Source organism: Suricata suricatta, chromosome 2 (assembly GCF_006229205.1).
Source record: "Suricata suricatta isolate VVHF042 chromosome 2, meerkat_22Aug2017_6uvM2_HiC, whole genome shotgun sequence".
Lineage (NCBI taxonomy): Eukaryota > Metazoa > Chordata > Mammalia > Carnivora > Herpestidae > Suricata > Suricata suricatta.
Window position 1 is genome coordinate 20,028,293 of NC_043701.1, and position 23,879 is coordinate 20,052,171.

Consider the following 23,879-nt stretch of genomic DNA (forward strand, 5'->3'; position numbering starts at 1 on the left):
CTAGGGGAGCCTGCTCCTGCCGGCAGACTGAGGGGGCTGGAGACAAGCCAGGGTGCTCAGTATCACTTTTGTCACTCTTGTCTGCTGCTCCACAGTTGACTCACAGCTGGGGATGAAGCCTGGCTGGGCTGGGGGCCAAGGCCATCGCCACACGGTCAGACTTGGGTGGTAATCCCAATTGGTTTTGCATGAACTCTCATTTCATTCAGATTAAGGAAGGACCTGGCCAGGATGGACATCTGGTGGTGTGGGGGTGGGTACAGAAGCAGGAGGGCTATTGGAATCTGAGGCATTTGGATTTTCAGAGCTAAAAGTATTTTCTTTAATTCCTTTATCAGTTTTTTGTTTTGTTTTTGTTTACATGAGCTTAATGGGAAGTCAGCAAAGAGAGGTTTAACTTCATTTATTTCTCCATTTTTAAAATAAATATTTGTCAAGCTCAAGTACTTCAGCATCAAAATCAGGAATGACTGGTGAAAACCACTGGAATTGTATAGACGAGAAACAGATGCTGACCTCAGCCCCCTGCCTTTATTTTGGTGGCACCCCCCCCTCCTCCAGGGAGTAAACATGAAACCCATCAAGGAACAAGGTCTCATGTAATGGATGATAGGAAAACCATGGACTTCAGAGTTGAACTGGATTTGCATTCTATCCCCAGATTTTATATCTCAGGCTAATTGTTTTGTGTACCTCTGCCTCATTTTCCTCATCTCTTATATCAGTATATCATGTAGGACTTTTGATGTTGCAGACAGACCCTTTGTTCCTTTAACAATGGGGAAATAACTTGAGTAACTAGAAAGTCCTGACATAGGGCAGACTTTGGAGTCATCTGGATTCAGTGGCTCGGGGATGTCAATTTTTTCCACCTCCATACGTTCCCTGGTTTCGACTCCCCTCTTTATTACAAGACGACTGCCCACAGTTCTGGGAGCAAACTGTTTCTTTGACCCTATTGAGAATGAGGAGCAACTGTCTGTTCCCTGATCACAAAACACTGTCTTGTCCTGCTTTGCTCTGAGTGCACATGTTGATTGGCGTGGGGTTGCTTTCTTTCAGTCACTGTGGCAATAGAAAGAGATTAAACTGATTTGCTTGTGCCCATCAGGGTGCACCCCTGGGAAGAAGGGGGTGGGTTCAGTCTTGCCCCAAAGGTAAGAGAGGGTGGAATGAATGCTGGAGGGGCCATGCAAGTCAAGACAAATGACCACTAAGCCCACAGGACTGAGAGGATTACACCAATAAGAAATTATGTGCCTGATTTCTCAGTGCCTGATGTGTAGGAAGGGCTTAAAAATAGTGCTTAAGAGGAAAACAAACAAACAGAGCCTGGAACAAACCTAAAATCAAACACATAAATCACAGAATAACCTAGTGTCAGAATTGGGTGAATTCAACAGAAACGAGAAGCAGCAGCCTTTCAGATGAATTGATGTCATCAGTTGACATTAGTGTGGTGTCCCTTCTGTAATTTGGTTCCTCTGAATAACTTCTCTTCTCCTTGATCTCTTGAAAGGTTAAAAATTGAATATTAAAAATTTAAAGTCAGAGGGCATAATGGGAATATATGGAATATAATTTTTTTCTTTAGTTTTATTATTGAAATCTCTAAAATTACATGTGGGTAACTTACAGAGTCATATACAAATGGTATCTGATCAAGTTTGGTGATCGCCTAGCTATTGCCTCTCCCTGTCTCCCTCCACTCTTCCCCTCCCCTTTCCATGTTCCATTGGTCCCAACTAGGTGAGGAGCATTATTAGTGCTGGGTAGTGATTGTGTTGAATCTATGAGCCCAGACTTGTGATGATTCTAATGTGGGAGGCCTGGGCCAGCACCCAGGGTCAGATGAGCATCATGTAGGGTTGGGAAGTCTCTGTCTTTATAGATTTGTCCCCCACTATGGGGAATGTGGGCAAAAATCTCTCCTGGTTGTCGCCACATTGTCTAAGCAGTTCTAGGAAGGCCTGCCAATGGCCCAGGGGTGATCTACTATGCTAAGTATTCTTGGAAATTTGGAGATGACTCATGCCCAATACGCATTTTCCTGGAATGCTCGCATCCCCTTCCTTTGAGACATAAATAGAACCTCTAGGACCTACATCACTCTAAAGCCTGAAGCATAAGCCAATGGTTTAATGGCCAGAAGTAGCCCACTCAATGTGAAACTTCTAAGGTTGGCCCCTTGCCTGGTTCCCCCCAAAGGTATGGCAATGATAGCTGGGTAGCAGTTTCAAAGAATCAGCCCACATCCTTACCCCCAATTTATTTTCTGAGAACAAATGTAGTAAATCATATTGCTGTTCTATTGCATGGTCTGCGGCAGGTTCAATTATCCATTATTCACCCAATCCCCAGCCCCCATTCCCCAATATCAACCCCATCCTTTTCTCTAAAAATGTACAAACTAGGCCTCAAAGACTTAAATCTGAGGCAGAGGTGGCCAGAGAGGATGACACCAGATGCTTTGTGGAGCCTGGTTTGGTCTCCCTGCCTTCCTTCTCTTTGCCATTCCCAGCAGGAAGCCCATGGGGGGTTTCTATCACTCAAGCTCCTCAGAGCCTGGCACCTGGGGACTGTGGAAGCAGAGCTTGCTGCCTCTCCTTTAACTTCTGGGAGGGTCTCTGGGCTGTAGTTTGACTCATAGGATCTGAACTCACATCATCTCTCCTTTTCCTTTTCTCCATAGATCCGGGTAGATGGGCCCAGGGGCAGTGCCCTCCAGTATGAGACTGTGCAGGTGGTCGACCCTGGCCCAGTCCTCCGGGATATGGCCTTCTCCAAGGACCATGAGCAACTCTACATCATGTCAGAAAGGCAGGTAAGGCTCTTGGACTCTGTTAGACATTTGTCTTGCAGCTAAACGCTAACCTGCGGCTCGGTAGAAACCTACAGGATGCCAGCTGCAGAGAGAGGATTTGATTTATTCGACTCAGTGTGTATCCTTTTGGTCAGCTGCCTGGGGACTGAGGCTGAGTGCACTGAAAAAGGAGATAAAACATTTAAAATATCAAAACATCTGGGAGTCTAGAACAAATCCACTAACTTCAAAGGGATGGTGAGTATAGACTCAGGGCCAACATTTACTCTCTTTTGAAGAAACATAGTACAGATGCTCGCGTTTTTTGTCTAGATTTCCTTACACAAAGTATAATCTACTGCCAAGGTCACCTTCCTGGACCCTGGAGGTCTATGACAGGCAAGGATTTGCTGCCCAAAAATCTTGGTTGAGGGAATATCATAGAACAGTCAAATGGACAAAGATTCAAAAGACAGAGTCTGTGTGTATGAGGTGAGATGATATAGCAGGTGGTCTGAGCCTTCCTGTGTATGCCTACAACTCCAGCATGAAGTTCCAGCATCTTCCATGAGGCCAAGCCAGGCAGAACATAGGGTGGTGCAGGGATTACTGTTAGCTGACACTGAGTAGAAAGCAGCAAAGCTGGGACTGTTTCTGGAATTCAGCTGAGTACTATGTAAGTTCTTCAAGGGTCCTTGAGCTTATACGAGGACTGATATGTCTGCAGCAGGCAAAAGAATAAATAGCACCTTGAAAATGTCATATATTTAAGAGTATATCCCGGAGCGCACAGCCTAGAGTGTTCCACCCCGCAAGACACACCCACCTCAAGAGTGGGTTAGCACTGCCATACCTTGCCTCTCTCATCTCTATGTAGGATGGGTCATTCCCAGGAGCTGTCCCTCCAGCCCATGAATATGTATGTGACAAAGGCAGCAGCCATCAGGGGCAGATCCCATCTCTTTATTCATCTTCATTAGCAAGGCCTGAACTCCCCAGAGGACCTTGCCAACAGAGTCTGGATTGTTCTGCCTGTCCCCTCTCTGCACAGTGAAGGACATGAATACTACATTATGCCACCCACAGGGCTTGTGCATTATGCCTTGGCAGCCCACAGCAGCCCCACTCTCCCCAAGAGCTTGATGACATCTTCTCTTGGTGTGGGACTCCCTACTCCACCACACTGGGACCCATTGTGGTGCCCTCACTGAGGCTGCTGTGGCTTGGGAATTGTCTCATGTGGGGCCCACAGAAGAACATTTTACCCCAGGAGCCAGGATGGGGTATGAGGCTGCTTCTTTGCTTTCATTCCTTGCTCTTTCCCAATGTGGCCCACACTCCCTCCCTCCCTAGGTACCTTTGAGTACCTTTTCCGATGGGGCTCATACTCCTTACTCCCTGCCTACCTTTGAGGTCCTAGACACTTAGGGGAAGCAGCTTTCCTTGGATCCTTTGGAGAAGACTCAATACCTTTACAAGGCATTAAGTACTTCAGGATTTCTTGCCTTAATGTAAAAGCCAGGATTTCTGAACCTGGAGCTTTGGGAACTTCCAAAAATGGAAAGTTTAAGCTGGGTGGAGCCCCCTCTGATCACTGAGTTGAGATTTGGAGCTCCTTGTCCTCTGCCATTCTGCTCCCCTGAGAGGGGTCGGTGCCCACCCAGGCTTAGAGAATGAGGTACGCTGGGAGCTCTGGATTATTGGGGAAAAAAGGAAGGCAGGAATGGATGAGGCTGGGGCATTCATCCATTCTGGGACAGTTCCTCACAGAGATGGAGAGTAGCCTGCCATCAAAATAAAATCCCAGCTGGCCCAACACCGGTATCTGGTGGTTTTGCACATTCTTTGTAGAGAGAAGTAGTATAGCACAGTTAAGTGCACAGGCTTTGGTGTCAGAATATCTGAGCATGAACCTTAGCTCCACCGTTTACTAAGTATGATCTCAGGTACATCCCTTAACCTCTTTACAACTCAGTGTTTTCAACCATTGTATGGAGCTAATAATAACATCCAATAGTGTTCCAAGAATCAAATGACATAACGTGTATAACAAGCATGAACCAAGCCTGGCATGGAGTAGGGCTTGATAAATGGAGCCTCTTATTATTATGACATTGCAACAGGAGTGTCTGGACATTGGCTGTGCTTAAAGTCAGGCATTCGGTGACATCAAGATTCTGGGTGATCTATCATGTATGGAGCATAGGAGTTCAGGTAAAGGCCAAGGTAGGCAGGGAACAGGGATTAGGTCCAGGAGGAAGGCACATCAAGAACCCAGAGCCTGATTTATTGACTGCAGGTACCAAGTGGAGTTTGTGACAAGAGAAGCCTGGTAAATCCATTGGGGACACTCCAGCCTCTGTCTGCTGGCAGGTTGGTCTCAGCCACATTGTGTCAGGACACCTGAGTCTACAGGTTAGTCTGTATCGCTCAGCAATGATGTGTGCTTTGCTTGTAGGGCACTTTTCTTTCTCATCTGGGTAATTCTGTCTTGTTTCTCAAAACTTAGTTCTGCTGTTACACTCCACAGTGGGTGATTGCTCTAGACACCTCTTTGGTAGCTCTTCTTACACTGAGCTGTCTTTCTCTCCTTGTCTTTCTCTCTTACCAGACTATCGGCAGTTTGAAGGCAGCCCTGTGTCTTCTTTGTGTGTCTAAACCTCACCTAATAGGTACTTGATAATTATTTATTTGATGAATGAATGAATGAATGAATGATTATTTGAATCCCCACTGTCATCAGTGACCCAGAATTGGAAAAGGGAAGGACTGGAGTACCTGGGTGGCTCAGTTGGTTAAGCATCTGACTTCGACTCAGGTCATAATTTCATGGCTTGTGTGTTCATGCTTCGTGTCAGGCTCTGTGCTGCCAGCTCAGAGCCTGGAGCCTGCTTCAGATTCTGTGTCTCCCTTTCTCTCTCTGCCCCTCTCCTGTTCACGCTCTGTCTCTCTCACCTTCAAAAATAAATAAACATTAAAAAATTTTAAATTATTATTTATTATTTATTTATTACTTATCTTAATTTCCAAGTCAAACTTATATATGTAATTAAAAGACTACACTTCAAACAAAGAAAGTATCTCCCAAACTTCCATCATTTGTTTATCACTGCCATAACTCTTGCCCTGTCCTGAACTATTTTTTGCTTTGTGTTTTTATTTAAGTAAACCTACTGTTAAACCTAAAAGCCTAGGACACCTCAGTCAGTTAAGCATCCCATTTGAGCCCCACATCAGGCTCTGCACTGTCAGTGCAGAGCCTGCTTGGGATTCTCTCTCCCTCTCTCTTTGTTCCTCCCCTACTTGTGTGTATGCTCGCTCACTCACTTTCTCTCTCTCTCTTTCTCTCTCTCTCTCTCTCTCAAAATAAATAAAAAGCTTTAAAAAGGATTATAAAAACCTAAATAGCCTACTTTAACCATCTCTTAGATAGTAGTATTGTAGATCTGATGTGCTAGACATATATAATATGCCTAATTGTGACATTGTGACTTATAATAAGAAATATATATTTGGTCTTCATCCTTATTTCTCGCACTGAGTTACCAAGACTCTTGGAATTTCATGAGTGATAAGAGCAATGGGAGAATCTTTTGTTGTAATATTTGGTCTCTTGTCCTCAGTTTCTGAAATCTTTGGGAGCCAAGAAAGTGAAAGGGGTGTCTTGTTATTCGTAATAAGCCCCTTTCAACCACAACTGAATTTATGTTAATTGGGTGACTTTTGGAAATCCCCTAAAGATGGGGGATGACTGGTTGTCAGGAGAGCCACTTACCATGTGGATTAAAGGGTTGGAAAAGGTAAGGATGGTATAATAGTAGAGGTAGAAAATGTAGTGTGTGTGTGTGTGTGTGTGTGTGTGTGTGTGTGTGTGTGAGTGTGCATACAAATGCTATATAACTCCTGGTTCTGAGATGATAGACAAGTTACTAACTCTCTCACAACCTCATTTATTCATTCAATATTAACAAATATTGAGCACCTACTATGAGTTGGGCACTTTCTAGATACTAGAGATTTAGTGGGGAACAAGATAGACAAAATCCCTGCCCTGATAGTGCTTATATTTTAGGTAGAGAGACAGACCATGAATGAGTAAATGAATGAATGACATATGTAAGATAATGGCAAATAAAATGAAAAATTTAACAGACTCAGTGGGAATGAAGTGATGGCCAGGAACGTGGTGGGGGATACTCCTTTGGGAAGGTTGTCCGAGAAAGCCTCCCAAGAAGGGAACTTTCAGGCCGAGAGAAGGATAAAGTGAAGTGGCAGGAGGTAACTAGGGACCAAGCATCATACAGGTAGATGGAACAGCAGGCACAAAAGTCATGAGATGGGAAAACGACTTGGTGATTCTGGGGGTGCAGAAGGGCTTCCCTGGAGTGGGGAGTGGAAGGTGGTAGCTGATGCACTGGGAGAGAGGCTGCACCTGTTTGTGACCTGTGAAATGGGAATGCAATAAAGGGCCTTGATCTCCTAGGCACGGATGAAGACTAAAGAAGATAATGCCTGTAGGAAGAGCTTGGCTTAGCATCTAGAAGTGAGCTCACATCCAACCTATTAGGATTATTTGCAAATTGAATAATCCTAAGTGAGGATATTGTTACTGCTGTTGGGAATATGTGATTTCCTCTTTATTTCTCACCCCAAAAGGCTTTCACTTTCCTTATAAACTTCTCCTTGGAGTGTTACAGTGAGTGAGCTGCTGGGTATGTGCATAGAGTATGCATGTGTGTGTGCGCGCACGCATGCACACATCTGCACGTCTGCTCCCATGTCGGTCCCCATCTGCATGTCTCCCATCAGCTTTTCCCTGCTTTGTACACGTCTGTGTGTGTATGGTGTATATTTACCATGACTCCTGTACCCCTGAGGGGATGTCTACATACACTGAAACTGTTGTGATAAAAACCTGCCAAAGCTATGGCAGGGAGGTGAGAAAAAATGTCAGTGAGGCAGATCGATGAAGAGAAGAGGTGGCAGGGCTATCCTCAGGTATCCTGGAGCAGACCCCACTGGGGAGGAAGCAGCTGTCCCCCACGGAAGGCAAGTCTCTTCTCTGAAAGGCTCCAGAGCAAGTGGGAGATCCAGCATCTCAGCCATTTCACACCAGCTCCTCCCTGCCTGAAAGCCAGAGGCCTCCAACACACGTTTCTGTTTGGGAGTCACACTTGGGTTGTGTGTTGTCCAAGCCAACTTTCATGGCGTCCTTTGTTTTACCAACTCCTGTTGATAGTGGGTCTGCCTCCGGGTACCTGGGGACATTCATAGGAGCTGGGGACACTCATAGTGCTGGCTGCCATCCAGAGTAGGATGCCTGTGGGGGCTGAGGAGGTGGGTCAGGAAGTGGGTCTGCCTGCCACTTAGAGTTACTAGGAAGGCAGGACCAGGTGGGGCAGCTCTACTTGGCTGCTTTCAGCATAATCCAGTAGCGAGTGCCATCTTGTTTTTATAACATATTACCTAGGGCTGAGTCATTTGTTCACTCAACAAATATTCGCTAGGCATCTGCCACATGCCGGGCGCTGCCTTGGCATTGGAGTTTCAAGAGTAAAGAAACAGATAAATCACCTTGACTGCAGGGGCTTGAAGTTTTAGCAAGAGGACACAGCAAAGAAGCAATCAACATACAGATAAATCACATAGTAGGTTAGGATGAAAGGGAAATGGAGAGGGATAAAGGGGATCTGGAGACCTAGTCAAAGTAAGAGTTGCCATTTCAATTTTTTTAATGTTTATTTATTTTTGAGAGAGAGAATAGGAACACATATACCCCAATGTTCATAGCGGCACGTTCTACAATAGCCAAATCATGGAAAGAGCCTAAATGTCCATCACCTGATGAGTGGATCAAGAAGATGTGGTATATATATATATATATATATACAATGGAGTACTACATGGCAATGAGGAAGAATGAAATATGGCCATTTGTAGCAAAGTGGATGGACCTTGAGGGTGTCATGCTAAGCAAAATAAGTCAGGTAGAGAAGGATAGATACCATATATTTTTGAGAGAGAGAGAGCACGCACATGAGCAGGGTAGGGGCAGAGAGAGGGAGGCACAGAATCTGAAGCAGGCTTCAGGCTCCAAGCTGTCAGCACAGAGCCTGATGTGGGGTTTGAACTCATGAACCATGAGATCATGACCTAAACCAAAGTTGGATGCTTAACCAACTGAGCCACCGAGGTGCCCCAAGAGTCGCCATTTTAAACAGAGTGGTCAGAGAAGTCTTCCCAGAGAGGCATAGGTGTAAAAGGGGGTGAACGGAGGCCTGTTGACCTATCCCCTTTCCTGTTCTTCATGTTTCTTTAGAAGCTCTTCACTCAGAGCTGTGAAACAGAGCTGGTCAAGTATGCCTATTGTGAGGAAATTGGTGAGAGGGTCCCTTTGTGGTTGGGATGTTTACCATATTGAGTCTTTCATGGTTAAGTTAGGTTTAAAGGGAAGGTGGTAATGTGGTCCCAGACAGGCTCAAGCCACTTGCGGCTGCAACCCCTAACTGGACGGTGCCTCTGCTGGTACTCCTTGTGTGATGAAGGGCCATTGCTACTTCTCTGTGCCTCAGTGTCCCTCCCATCCCCAGCCTGCTTCCCAGAGGTGTTCAGAGGTCAGCCAATGAAAATTCTGACAATCTTGGATGTTTACAAAACACCCATCTCATATAAGGTGAAGCTGTGAAGATAGTTTCTGCCCCCACTATATTCCTATAAGAGGGATTCTGACTCCGGGCCTTGAGTTCAGGGGACGTCTCACGTGAGGTGCATGTGCAGTGGGTGACACAGCCGTCTGGCATCATCCCTCCCACCCTTGCAGGGGACCAAACCGTATGCTGCAGCTCATGTCTGGATGGTGAAACTATGACAAGCCCATTTGGACATTTGCTCCTGGCATCCAGACCGGGCCGTTCTGATAGCTCCTGGGAGAGGGAACTTGAAGCTTCGACCTGAGAGTGACAGGAACCGGAGCCTCCTCAGGCACTCAAAAAAAGGGGAAGGCTGTTGCAGTGTTCTACCCAATTTCACTCAGACAGAAGCCTTCCCATTCATCTGGGGCTGATCCCAAAGGTTCCAGCGTGTCGTAACTGAGATGTTCCTGCTTCTCACTGCCTTCTCAATAAAAGCAGAACATCTCTATTTTACTGTCCTGGAACTGGAGGGACCCAGATGGGAGAAATGACTTCCTGCCCCAGCTTCTCACACTCACTAGGTTCCAGGAGCCTGGCTTCTCCCTCACATCACAAAACCCCAGAACTGGAAAAGCCGTCAAGGCTTATTGGGTCCACCCCTCTCCTGCTGCCTCATCCCAGTGTGACTGAGGACCAGAGAAGTTAATGACTTGTCCAGTGTCACACAGCCAGTTGGCCAAGGAGCCGAGTAAGAATCCAACTCAGCTCCTCTTACAGTGTCTTCTCCAGCTCCTCCATGAGGGACATGGAGCTCTCTGTGGGGGCTGGGGACACTCTTCACCTTCTGCTCTTGCCAGCAGAAAGTTATGCACCAAGCTCCTCAAGCACTAAAACAAGCCTAAGAAGGCAAAAGGGCTTGCTGAGGGTGGGGGGCTGATCAGGGCAGTAGATGCAATGGCAGGAACACAGAGGTGCCTTGGCTTATTCTTCCTTACTTCCTGCCTGATACAGGTTGGGACAAGAGCTTCCTTGATTTATTCTAGAGCATCTGGGAGCACATGGGACCCCAGACACAGTCAACCCATCCCATAGGGTGGTAGGCAGGAGAGCCCGCTCCTTTTCTAACAGACATGCTTCTAAATGGTCACTCATATAGGCATGAAGTCTTCAACACCTGAATGTGATTTTTAGTAATCTCCCTGAGAGGAAAAATGATGGTGGCCTGACATTTCCCAGATGGGGTGACCAGAAGACATAAATGCGTGCGGGATGGAGACCACAGGGTGGTCACGAATAGGCCATGAACTTGGGTTTTCATCCTGGTCTTTTGCACTCACCAGGTCTGCCACTGGAGCAAATCACTCATGCACTTTGTGCTCTAATTTCTTCATGTGGAAAATGCAAATGATAATAACTACCTTTCAGGGCTTTTAGGATTAAAGGTAATATATGTAAAGTGGCTAGCATGCAGTAGGCTTTCAGCAAGTTGTGGGAGTCATCTCCACCATTATCATCGTTATTATTACCAATATTCTTAGAGCATGTATTGTCCCCAGGGGAAGGCACAGAGCTGTGCAGCCTCTCTGGGGGGCTGGGTGGGGTTTCCTCTGGGCTCAACTTCTGCTTGGGGGGAGGAACTTTAGTGTGTTTGAGTCCAGTCCGCTGGACTTGAGGTTATCACAGACTGGGCATCTGAAATCGCTTCCGGTTCCTCATCTGTCAGGACTGGCAGGGAAGATGGAGAATGGCTTGTTCCCCTTCTCTCTGGCTGGAACAGCAGAAGAGCTACTATGTAAGGGTAGGGCAGCATGGCATAAAGGAGGGGTAGAGTGGGAGGAAAGACTAGGCAATCCAAGGGGCAGCTGACTAGAGAAAAGCCTTGTAAGCTCTTAATTCTGAGCTGCATCAAGCATCTGTCTCCGGCAATTGCCCTGACAGTCCCATATTCTCTCCACTTGGTGCCTGCATCCCAAGACTTTGGGGGGCACTCAAAGTGCCATTTTAAGACAGCCACCTGTAATATTCCACTTAGCATATGTGAGGAGACTCCAACAGCATGGGCAAAGAGGGCCAGGGGCTCCATCTCTACCACTCCGGTGCCTTCCTCCCGCCATGTGTGTTTACCAAGTGCCCACCGCATGCCCACCTAGCACAGGTGCAGACACTGTGCAGAATAGAAAAGAGCAGAAAGAAGTCACTGTTCTAGGAGCCTCTGTTAGGGATGAGGTGGGAGCAGACTCCAGCTTGAAGGACATTGAAACAGAATAGTTCTACCGTGAGGATTACCCTAGAAACCCAGCTTTCTTGTGTAGTTAGGGCTTGGGTGGGGTAGAGAACAGGAGGTCAGCCTGAAGGGCACATTCTCCTGGTGCATTCGGGTGAGTATCACGAGGACTCTGGTGTAGCGGCCAGGGATCTTGGGTTGTTTCCCAAGATAGTTCTCAATTCTGCGGGTACCACTCAGTTCCCATTTCCTCTTAATCGCATAGGCGTGGAAGGAAGCCGACTCCCACCATCCTAGCCCTCTGCTCTGTCCTCTGGGGATGGCATCTGAATGGAAGTGGTTCAGTTCAGTGAGACTGACTGACTCGAGCTTGAGTTCCACAGAAAGAGAGGCTGGGAATATTGGATACTTAAGTGAACCATGTACTCAGTTTGAATATTGATGAGACATTTTCAAAAGTAAATAGATGCATGTTAATTTGTGCCATTGTTCAAGATGACTAGTTGGCATTAGTGATGCTACCTGACTTTCCCAAATGCAGTATAGATATAAAAGGAGAAATGACAAATGTCAGAATTCTATCTGATCTGAGTCTCTTAAGTGCATTTCAAATATTTTACATAGACAACGGAGACATGAATTTGAAACTGACTCAAAGATGATGACATCGTTTTAAGGAAATGCATAATGGTTGAGGGGGAGACTCTCTGGATATTTATTTAAAGTCATGCACAACAGCAAAGGGGTGGAGAAGCATGTGTGGAAATAGGTATGTCCTCCTTAGAAAGGATTTTGAAGGGCGCCTGTGTGGCTTAGTCAGTTAAGCATCCAACTTCAACTCAGGTCATGATCTTGCTGTCTGAGTTCGAGCCTCACGTTGGACTCTGTGCTGACAGCTGGGAGCCTGGAGCCTGCTGCAGATTCTGTCTCCCTCCCTCGCTCTCTGCCCCTCCCCGACTCATGCTTTGTCTCTGTCTCTGTCTCTTAAAAATGAATAGATGTTAAAAAAAAAAAAAAGAAAGGATTTCAAGCTGGTGCTGATGTTTCTCAGGTTATCCGCTGGATGACTTGAAGGCGGTTTAGAGCAGGAACTAGAACCATCCGTCCTTGTTTTGGGTTTTAGCTCTGCCACTTTCTACCTATAGGACCATGGGCAAGTTATTTGATCTCTGGATACTTCTGGTTTCTTAACAGTAACAATTGCCAGTGCCCACTGCATGGGTGGTTACGAGTAAATTAGAAAGCATACATAAAAATTTTAGTGCAGTGCCTTGCACATAACGAGGGCTCAATAACTCTTAGCTTTCATTTTTATTATTTTCAGTATGCTGGTCTAGTAGAATGATGTCTACATTTCATTTTTTAAAACCCCACCCATAATATTTTTACTTCCAATCCTTCATAAACTCACATCTGTCTCCTCCGAGGCATGTCTGGACCCTGGTTTTCAGTGCCCAGAGCTACTGCAGAGAGCAGAGCAGGCGGCCTCCGTTGGCCATGCCTCCCAGTCCACTGACTCCCCAGGTTCCAAGGGTCTCTCACATGTAGCTGTGGTTATTGATGGTGCCCAATTCACTTCTTGAGATACTGCCTCCAACAGGGGTCACACCAGAGTGTACCTGCAGGGTAAGAGAAGAGGCCCCTCAAGGGAAAGTCCTACCGCCCTGAAGCCACTTTAGTCCCCAAGACTTGCAGAGAAATGCTACTCTCATTAAGGTGAGGGCATTTCAGGACACAAGCAGTACACACAAGAAGCATAACGTGTAAAAGATACCTCCCACCTGCCCTTCTGCCTTGTTACTGCTTTAAGCATCAATTAGTCCAGGATTCCCCAAATTTCATTCTCAGAACCAAAGTTTTGCAAGACTTTTTTTAAACTTTCTTTGGTCAGATGCATTTGGAGAAATCTGAGTTAAGCAGATACCTTGGAACATTTGGAGTACTAATGAGTATTATGACTCTCCAAGCTGGCAGCAGTGGGGGGTGGGGAAGGGTGGCGAATTAAGGAGGTGGTGTCTCCCAAGCTCATGTGATCACAGAACTCACTTTACCAGGAGCACCCAGAGCTGTTAGTGGAGTTCTGGATCCTTCACTGGGAAAGACTTCATTTTGATCTTTCCCAGCTCTTCTGGTTTCCTCTCCCTGCTCACTGGTGGTCTCACTGGCTCTAGGCCTGACCCTGGTCTCTCTTCATTTGTGCTCCTCCTGCATCTCCTGGCACAGGCTGCATTCTCTGTCTCACTTCTCCTGAGTTCCGGAAAGGAGCTTTCTTTGGGTCCGCGTCTCAAGTTTACATCTGGATGTCAGGCTGCTGTTCTTCCATTTCAGCTCACTGACCTCCCCTTGCCGGTGCTCACTTGAATTCCCACTGTCCTAGGTGCTGGAGCTCTCTTCAGCTCTGAACTCAGCCTCAACCTCAATCCACATAACTCATTGTGCTTTTCTGAAAGCCTCCAATTTTGTTAAAATTATTAAAATCCTGCCTCTTTCCTACTGTTGCCATTCAAAATTATACATTTGGGATTAATGGAATTAATGTATTATATCATTTTACATTTGCTGAGATGGTTCTTAATTTAGGGGCCATTGTTTATGCTTAGGTATTTATTGTTCTGTCCTCAACAATTAAATAAATGTTAATAACCCAATATCCATCAATTCACATGACTTAGAGAAGGCAGTTCATTTATTTATTATTGTTTTGCTCCAGAACACCAAAGACCAAACTCTAAAACATCGAGTACCTTTTTTGCTTCTGCACTGTAGGGTGTTTAAGTATACTTTGATGCTAAGTGCACAATGATGGCAATGAATGAGCCAATGGAATAAAGGAAGAAATTATTAGAATTTCTTTTTTTTTATATTTAAAACAGGAAATTAGGCTTTACTCATGTTTAATATACAGTCAATACTGGATACTATTTCCATGGCGTGGTCTGTATGCAGGCATTCATATGTCAGGAAGTTATGGAGGTACGTGGGAGCCCCACTTCTCCCAGGGGTGACACCTGTGTTCTTCCTTGATGGCTCAGGTTCAGTATATTACAATAAGTTTACAATTTATGTTCAACAGATATTATCAATATTGTAAAAACAATCCTTAGACTAGAACCTTTACAGTAACTTTGCAATGAGATGGAAATGACCATGAAGATGTTTTTGTACAACCTAGAGGTTTGCTGGTTGTGGAAACATAATTAAACATTTTTTCTTTTGAAAGAACCAAAATATCCCAAATTTGCTGATCTTTTCAGTTCTGACAAGCAGCTGTCAGGAGTATGTCACTTTGATGATAACTTCAAATAAATTACACACTTCATCTGCCCCCTCAAGATAAAGGTAATACATGAACAAAGAGAAACTAATCACTTTTAGGAAGAATTTAAAGCAGGGGGAGACCATTTTGAAAGAAAAACAAAGAATGTTTGGAAATATTTTCATCTTTACATGATTTTGTTGTTGGTAATGAGTAGGTGTGAGACTATAAAAACTCTTTATCTAAAAACTTTCAAAACTTGGAAACAGAATCTCCTCACCTAAAACTCTCTCCAAAGGAAGAGTTTTAGAGAGTTTTGACCTGTTTTTTTAAAAAAATACATAAAAATTCAGCACCTTTCGATTACTTGAAAGAATAGTTGATTGACATCAGAGAAGATGGAAATCTACCAGGTGAATTTCAACAGCAGTCTTTGCATAATTGGTGCATGAGACTCAAGAAAAGTATCTTGATTCAGTCAGCATAGCCAACAATGCTCTTTTTGCACTTTTGTGTCTATGAGGTGTCTTTTTCCATTATGACAGCCATGAAAACAAAGTTTCAAAATAAATTGAACCCTAGGCCTTAGGATCTCATACCACTAAGGACTCAAAAAAGACTTTCACAAATAATAAAGCCAATTCTAACACACAAGTCCCATCATTTTTAATAATAATTTTCTCAGTGATAGTAGAATGTTTCATATTATTCACTAATAAAATGAAATAAAAACTAAGATGCTATTTTGTCTTTATCTCATATCTTTATTTCTTAACTTTGTGTATAGGTTGATAATGCAGTAATATTAATAGGTAGAACATATATATTCTTTACAAACAAATATGTGCTTTATAGGTGCCTGCTCAAAAAAACTTTACTTCAGGTTATGCAATCAATACTCTTTAGTATGTAAATTTGCAGATGCTTCATAAATTAATCTCATTCAATCTCTGATTTTCACTTTCCTATTAACCTTTAAAACTATCTTCTTTGTACCTCAGAGTTTGTCGGTAAGACGTGGCTCAGAAATCCTTAGGGCCCACTGTGCAATTGGCGCATCGGTGTGGGTGTAGCCAACATGGACAGTTTCTGTATCTTGGGTAAATTACCCAACACTTTCTAGATTTTTCTAAAGCCCGGATCCCAGAACAGCAGACAGAACATTCTCTCTGGGAGGGACATTAAGGAATTTGCGATGGTGCTGAGAGATAAGACAATCTCTAGACAAGCAGATAGCATGATCATGGCCATGGCCATACAAACTGGCAGGGAATATTTTTGTAATAAATATGGCCAAAATGACTCTGCATCTTGAGAACAGTTTTAATAGGCATAAATCTGTCAGTCTAGAGCTAGCCTTTGCTCATTATGTCTCTCATTTTCCATTAATTTTTCCTTTGTCCCATTCTCTTCTTTCTCCCATTTTTTTGGTATTACTTTCACCCTCCTCCTTATTTTTACCTCAGTCTCTTATCTTACTCTTCTCTGCACCCACCTTCCATTTCTCCAGTGTCTGAGGAGGGAGGGAGGGCTGGAATGGGGTCAGGCCTGTGTTTTTTAAACTGCCGGTCATGACACATTAGTGGGTCGAGAAATCAATTTAGTGGGTCACAAAATCAATTTAAAGGGTCATGACCAGAATTTTTTTTTAATAGAACAGAATAAAATTGAACCAAACAGTGTCCATCAAGCATAGTATGGATAAGTACTATTTGTAAAACTATATATGTGCACATATGTGTGCCCAGGGTTGCAATGTAAAACATCTCTTGCAGTGAGTCATGGTCAAAGTGAAAGCCATTGGTCTAGGAAATAACATTTTGCATGCACTGGCAATAAGTTTACTTAAGCTTTGGGCATCCAACTCACATTTCAAGCAGTACTAATGACACCTTCTGACCCTCTGCTGGTTTTTATTCAAGTGATTTCTCAATTTCAACAATTTGGCCTTAACAGTTATTTGTTGACAGTTTAGTGTGCAGCTGTGGGGTAGTAGATAACACATTGGATGCTGAGTAAGGTTAGCTGGAATCAAGTTCTTTATTCAGAAGATCTTGACTGCTGAGTCTTCGTTTTTCCATTTGTGGACCATCCAGGCATTCCAACCTGTATTTCATTAAGTACACATGGAAATGAATGTATTTCTACAGCTCACCGGGATGAGGGAGGTCCCCTCATAACCAGAGGGGACCAGACTCTTGGGATGTGATCCTCCCCAGGCATTTCCCAGCTATTCCAAAGGCTAAAAAGACCAGGATGGTAGCACACCTATGGCTGATCCATGATATCACAGCACAGCACTGTGCTCTGTCCAATGGGGAAGCACTGTCCAGATGACCATAATGCACTATGTTGGTCTAGAAATTGTCCCTGCAGCTCTGTGTATAGTCCCAATGCTGGGAACATACAAAGATGACAGAACACCTGTGTCCTCATGGAGCTTACTATTTATTTAGTCATTGTGTGCACCACGTGCAGTTTGCAAAGACACACTGGGTGGTACAGGGCCACCTGAGTCATGATTAGCTTTTCTTTGCAGTGACCTCTCTTTGTCTAAAGCCCTGACACTCCAAGTCTCTTTTCTCTCTATGTCAACTGAACACAGCCTTTAAACTCCCTTACAATTCTGATACTGCTTAGTTATAGATGTAAACCTGAGTCAGGTCAAGATGAAGGGGGCAGACTCCAATGGCTCTCCAAATACCGAACCGTGCTGCACTTACCATGTGCACCGAAGGGAATAAAACTAATTACTACCTTCCTAAAGAGCTGGGCATGGGTGGATACGCCCTTGAAAATGGCCAGCAGAAATGTTTCTTGCAAGCCATTCTCCCCACGCAGCTGCCTGCAAGTCTCTTTGCTACAGCCTTTGCTGCCCAAGGACCCCTTCCTCGGGCCATTAGCAAAGAGGCTGGTCATTATTAACTAGTTGGCATTGACTGATGACACTAAGCTTTTTTTTTGGCCTTGTGTGGGCTGGTGGCAGGCGCTTAGTTGACCCCTGGAATTTGGAGTTTATTCTGCCATGAAAACAAAGAAATAAATTAGAGGAATGAACAGAAGCCCGTATGGTTAGACAGTAGTTAGAAACAGCTCAACAGCCACCGCTGGTCCCTCCCCAACTGTCACCAGAAGAGTCCTTCCACCTAGTGCCTTGGCTCTCACTCCCAGATTCTTGGTAGTGCTCCTGTCTAGGCTAATGAAATGAGGAAAATGATTCCTGGTTTTTTGTTTTCGTTTTTGTTCCCTGGACTTTGGTGCTGTGGAAAGAAATGGTATCTGTACAACACTGAAGAAGATTTAGAAATCCCAGTTTTTTGTAAAGGACTCATTCTTTAAAATATGCTTCTATAATAGGTTATATGTTGTGAGTACCACATAAATCTTTCCTCATAGAAAACAACTCTTTTGGGGTGCTCAGCTGGCTCCCAGTAAAGCATGCAACTCTTGATCTCAGGGTTGTGAGTTTGAGCCCCACGTTGGTTGGAAAGATTACCTAAAAGTAAAATCTTTTTTAAAAAAGAAAAAACTCTTTCAACACGTTCTGCAGTTTTTTTACTTTCTTGGTCATAGCTGATGTATTTTTTTAGAGTGAGATGCACATGTTATTAAATGGTCTCCTTTCAGTTTAATTCAACAAGCACTTATTGTTGACCTATGAAAGGGGTTGGCAAACTACAGTACAAATATGATGGACCCACTGTTTTTGTCAATAAATTTTTATTGGAAGCAAGTCACACTCCTTCATTTGTATATAGTCCAATGGCTGATTTTGACCACAACAATAAAACTGAGTAGTAGAGTCAGGCCCTATGGCCCTTGAAAAGTCTAAAATAGAAACTATCCAGCCTTTTATTGAATACAAGGTGGTTTCTCCTGGTGTATGCATTTAACCTCAAGGTCAGGAAACATAGAGATGGTACAAAAGAAGTGTCAGACAGGATCCTTGTCCTTAGGGAGGTTACACATTCATGAGGGGAGAAGGGTCTTTTTTATAATGTTTATTTCTGAGAGAAGGAGAGGGAGAGAGAGAGAGAGAGAGAGAGAAGAGGGGAGAGAGAAAGGGAGACACAGAATCCAAAGCAGGCTCTGGGTTCTGAGCTGTCAGCACAGAGCCTGACGTGGGGCTCGAACGCATGAACCATGAATGAGATTATGACCTGAGCTGAAGTCGGACACTTAACCGACTAAGCCACCCAGGCACACTGAGGGGAGAAAGATCTTAAACATAAAGCTTAAACATCCAACAGCTGCCAGTTTTCTGCTCAGTCACACATGTGTGTCCCCATCCTTGTGTCTCTCCTTCTGTCCTACTATCTGTCCAGAATGCCTTATGATTCATGTCACCAGAGTTATCATGTGAATGTTTCAAGCATCCTCACTAACAACCTCTGGACTGTGAGCTCCTCCTTATTTTTGTCCTGCCAACATCAGGAGGCTGGTATGGTGATTTGTACCATGCAGGCACTCAATAAGCATTTGATGCATTTAAATGAATCCTGACCCTGTTTGGGGGAAGATGGGAGACACATGAAATGACCTTCTCTTTACCATTTTTTTAAAAATCCCAAATAGAGGTCAGACCCCTGAAATCAGTCTCCCTACATGTTTCCTGGACTTTGGCTTTAAGCCTAGTACCAAGGGTCCCCCAAATAATTAAACCATTTTGGTAATTGTCTTCTAAGCAAGTCACTCTTTCTGGAGGATATTTGTATAGTTTTATTTCATAGATAAAAGGGGCACCAAATAACTCATCCCCTCTCCTATTTTCCCACTAAAATCCCCTAAATCCCACTACACAAAAGGACATTTTTTAAAAATCAAAATGAGAACAATAATTTTATGTGACAGGATTATTTATATGGCTGTTCTCCCCATGATGAATCCATCTAGGGGCACAGCACCTACCCCAGATGCCAATTCATAAATCAGGAAATGCTATTACCCACTGGTCATAAAAACAGAGCCCACCCAATGCAGAGGACTCATTTCAGAAGTGGCTGCCCCATTTCAGGGCAGAAATGAATTCAGAAAATCCACCTTGCTGTCCAGAGAGAGAAGAAATGTCTTTTACTTGATAAATAATCAGTCTTTCTTTCTCCCAGTCCCTTTCCCCTAGAAATATGTAGAATTAATGGCACAGATATATGCCATTCCACAGAAAAAAATAACAACAGGGCTAACTAGATTGAAATGAGGCAAAGGGCATGAGTGAGAATGGCAGGAAGCCTGCAGATTTCCCGCAAAACCTTTTTTATTCTCTTAAATGCAGCTCAAGAATAAACAGCTTAGAGAAAATTTAGTGGGAGTCCTTTCTGGGCTTTCCTCCTGCAGGCACCCATTAAGGACAGGCAGAGCGCCAAGGAAAAGTGTCAGGAACAGGAGAGTCATTGCAAAAAAAAAAAAGCCTAAAGTAAGACAGGGTAAGCTGAAGTCTCTGGATTTGTCTGTGTGGTTCCTCCAATGTGGTTGTGTACTTTATCTTTATTTCAATAGATATGGGTTGAAATGGGGAGAGGACATAAAGAGAGTTAAGGGAAAGAGAAGGGAAGAGGGACAATGAGAAGTGAGGTGACAGGAAAAAGTCTTTTGGGGGGGTGTATGGTCACAGTCACGTGGCAGTAGTGAAGATCAGCAGTAGACAAAACAGATTGATGCCCAAGCATCTATGTAGCTTCATGCTAGGGGGATCAGGATGGACAATAAACAAGTCAGCAGATAAATAACCAAGATAATTTCTTTTAGTGTTAAGTCAGAGAAATAGGGTGGAGTCACATGATAGAAGGGACAGGTTTGGTCTACAGGGCTCAGGTAGCTCTTTCTGAATAATAACAATAATGAACTGGCTACGGAATATTATGAGGAAAACATTCTAGACACAGGCAACAGCAAGCAGCAAGACCCTGAGGTAGGAGGCAATTGGCATACTCAAATAACAGAAGGATAGTCCCCCTGAGGGAGAAGACAGGAGCCAATGTGAACCCACACTGGGGTGCCTGTGTGGCTCAGTTGGTGAAGCGTCTGACTTCAGCTTAGGTCGTAATCTCATGGTTCCTGAGTTCAAGCCCCACATCTGGCTCCATACTGACTGTGCAGAGCCTGCTGGGGATTTTCTCCCTCTCCCTCTCTGCCCCTCCCCCACTTGCACTTTTTCTCTCAAACATAAACAAACAGACAAACTTTTAAAAAAGTTTTAGAAAAATGTGGGCTCACACTGATGTGTTGGGGATAATTTTGGGAGTCTCCAGAGGTACTAGAGTAGTGCTAGGTAGAGATGTTGGTGATTAATTTTTTGTCTAATTTATCCAGTATAATAACGGGGGGGGGGGAGGAGAGGGCTCTTGTGCTGTTCTTTTATTGCCTGTATTGAGCTTTATTTTGAACATCTTAGTCCACAAGTACCCCCTAGTACAGGAGAGAAATGCTTCTTGAGAAAACAGCAACAATGAGAGTTTATAGTTCCCTACTGCTTACTGTTACCTTGGCAGAGTTTGAGGGGATTTTGTGTGTGTGTGTTTTGAGTTTTGTCCACTTTATTCAGGCATAATTAACATATAATCACCAATTTAAGGTGTATAGTTATGTGGTAGTATCAAAATAGTTCTATATCATGATTGCAGTGGTGGTTTCATGAATCTACACATGTGATACAATGAAATAGAACTATATACAGACTTTACACCAATGTCAATGTCTTGGTTTTGGTATTATAATTTTGTAAGATGCAACCATTGGGGAAAACTGGCTGAAGGGTTACATGGGACCCTCTCTGTACTGTCCTTTCAATTTCCTCTGAATTTATAATTATTTCAAAATAAAATGAATTTTTAAAATAAAATATTTTTTATGTAGAAAGAGGAAAAACATCTTAAATTGCACTACAATAATAATTGTTTCAGAGAATTACCTGCCATTAGATATAAAAATCAGTGGGCAAGAGTTTGAGGAGAAATGGGATATTTTCAGTCCCAAAGTATTTCCTCCAAGATGTTTATTAACTACAAAAGGGAAAATAGTAGCTTTACAATGGAGAAATCACCTAAGCCAGATGATCAAGGTTAACATCATCTATAACAAGACATATCATTATCATGAACCCCTTGATAAGATGCACTGAGAAGGAAACAATATTACTTCTATGATATTCTTGCCCAAAATGCACAGCCTCTTCTAATTATGTGAGAATCTCAGACAAACCCCAAATGAAAGACATTCTACAAAGTGACTGGTATTCATGAAAAGTGTCAAAATCAGGAAGACAAGAGAAGATTGGTACAAATTAGAGGTGACAAAGGAGATATAATAACTAAATGGAATGTGGGATCCTGGGAAATTAAGTAGAAGAACTGGAGGCATTAGAACAAAGCCTGGAATTTAGCAAATTGCATTGTACCGATGTTACTTTCTTGGTTTCCATAATTGCAACATAGTTACCTGTGCTCTTAACATGATGGAACCCTGGAGAAAGACTCTGTACTATTTGCGCAACTTTTTTGTAAGTCTAAAGTTAGTTCAAAATAAACCCTTCTTAAAGTTAAAAAAAAAAAACCCTACAGGATAATGAAATCACTTCTACAGTCCTGACAATTTTCATCACCCCAAAAAGCTCTTTCATGCTCCTTTGTACTGGATATTCCCCCACTTCTCCAGCCCCTGGAAATCACTGGCCTTCCTTCTGTCACAAAAGTCTTGCCTTTGCTAGGATTTCACAAGAATGGAATCCTGCAATAAGTAGTCATTGTATCTGGTTTGTTTTACTCAGCACAATGCTTTTAAATTCAGCCATGTTGTAGCTCCATTTTATTTGCTGAGTTGTATTCTGTGACATAATTATATCTCAGTTTACTCATTCATCTTTGAATGATATGTGAGTTGTCTCTCGTGTTGGGTGATTATAAATAAAGCTCCTATAAACACTCTTAGCAAGTTTTTATATGATCATACATTTTTATTTCTCTTAGGTAAGTACCTAAAAGTGGGATCTGGGTCATCGTATAAGAAACTACTAAACTGTTTTCCAGGCTGGCTCCATTTTGCATTTTTATCAGCAGTGTGTAAGAGTTCCAGTTTTTTCTGTATTCTCATTCACACTTGACATCATCTGGTTTTTTATTGCTGTGGTTTGGTTTGGTTTTTGGGGTTTTATTTTGTTTTGTTTGTTTTTAGCCATTCACATAGATATATAAGGATATCTCATTGTGGTTTTCATTCACATCTTCCTAGTGACTAATAATATGAAACATCTTTTCATTTGCTTATTTGCCATCTGTATATCTTCTTTGGTAAAGTGTCTGTTTAAATCTTTTGCCCTTAAAAAAAACCAGATTGTGTGTTACCTTGTTGTTGAGTTTTGAGAATGATTTGTAGATTCTGAAAACCCTTTGTCAGATATATGACTTGCTAATGTTTTCTCCCAGTCTGTGGCAAGTTTTGGGCCCATCTTACTGAATAGGAAACAGAGACACAGACAGATTAAGTGACCTCCCGAAGATCACACACTTTATGAGGGTGAAGACAGGATTAAACCTCAAGAGTCTATGCTCCTAGCCACCCACCCTCCAGTACCGCCTCTACAGATACCCACTGCCCCAGGTGGACACATGGACAAGCAGCATGACCAGCTGTACTTCTTGTGGACCCTCCCATCTGAGGAAGCTTCAGGTGACCCTGGAATAGCCACTGGAAATCTTATCAGTGGGACTAGCTAGAGGCCCTGATGTCTTTACATGTAGAACTCTGTTACAGAACATTTATCTATAAATGGAGGACATGCTTTGACAGCCTTCTGTATTCCATAAAAAGATTGATCCTTATATTATTTTAACTACATATAACAATCACTTCTTCAGAAAGTAACAGATCAACTCTGCTTTCTAACGATAGCCATGTCCTGGGTTTATTTCCTCCTCCTCTACCTAACTTTCATGGAGTTTGTTTGACAGACCCAATTAGATAATTCTTCCA

General features: G+C 43.4%; 1 protein-coding gene across 2 annotated transcripts in view; it reads left to right on the forward strand.

Moving 5' to 3' along the window:
* Positions 1–23,879, forward strand: part of PLXNA4 (plexin A4) — a 437,906-nt gene that overhangs the window by 273,534 nt on the left and 140,493 nt on the right. For both annotated transcript variants that reach the window (XM_029923240.1, XM_029923233.1), the window contains exon 4: positions 2,693–2,824. In XM_029923240.1, the coding sequence (XP_029779100.1) occupies positions 2,693–2,824 (132 nt within the window). The remainder of the gene's footprint in view (positions 1–2,692; positions 2,825–23,879) is intronic.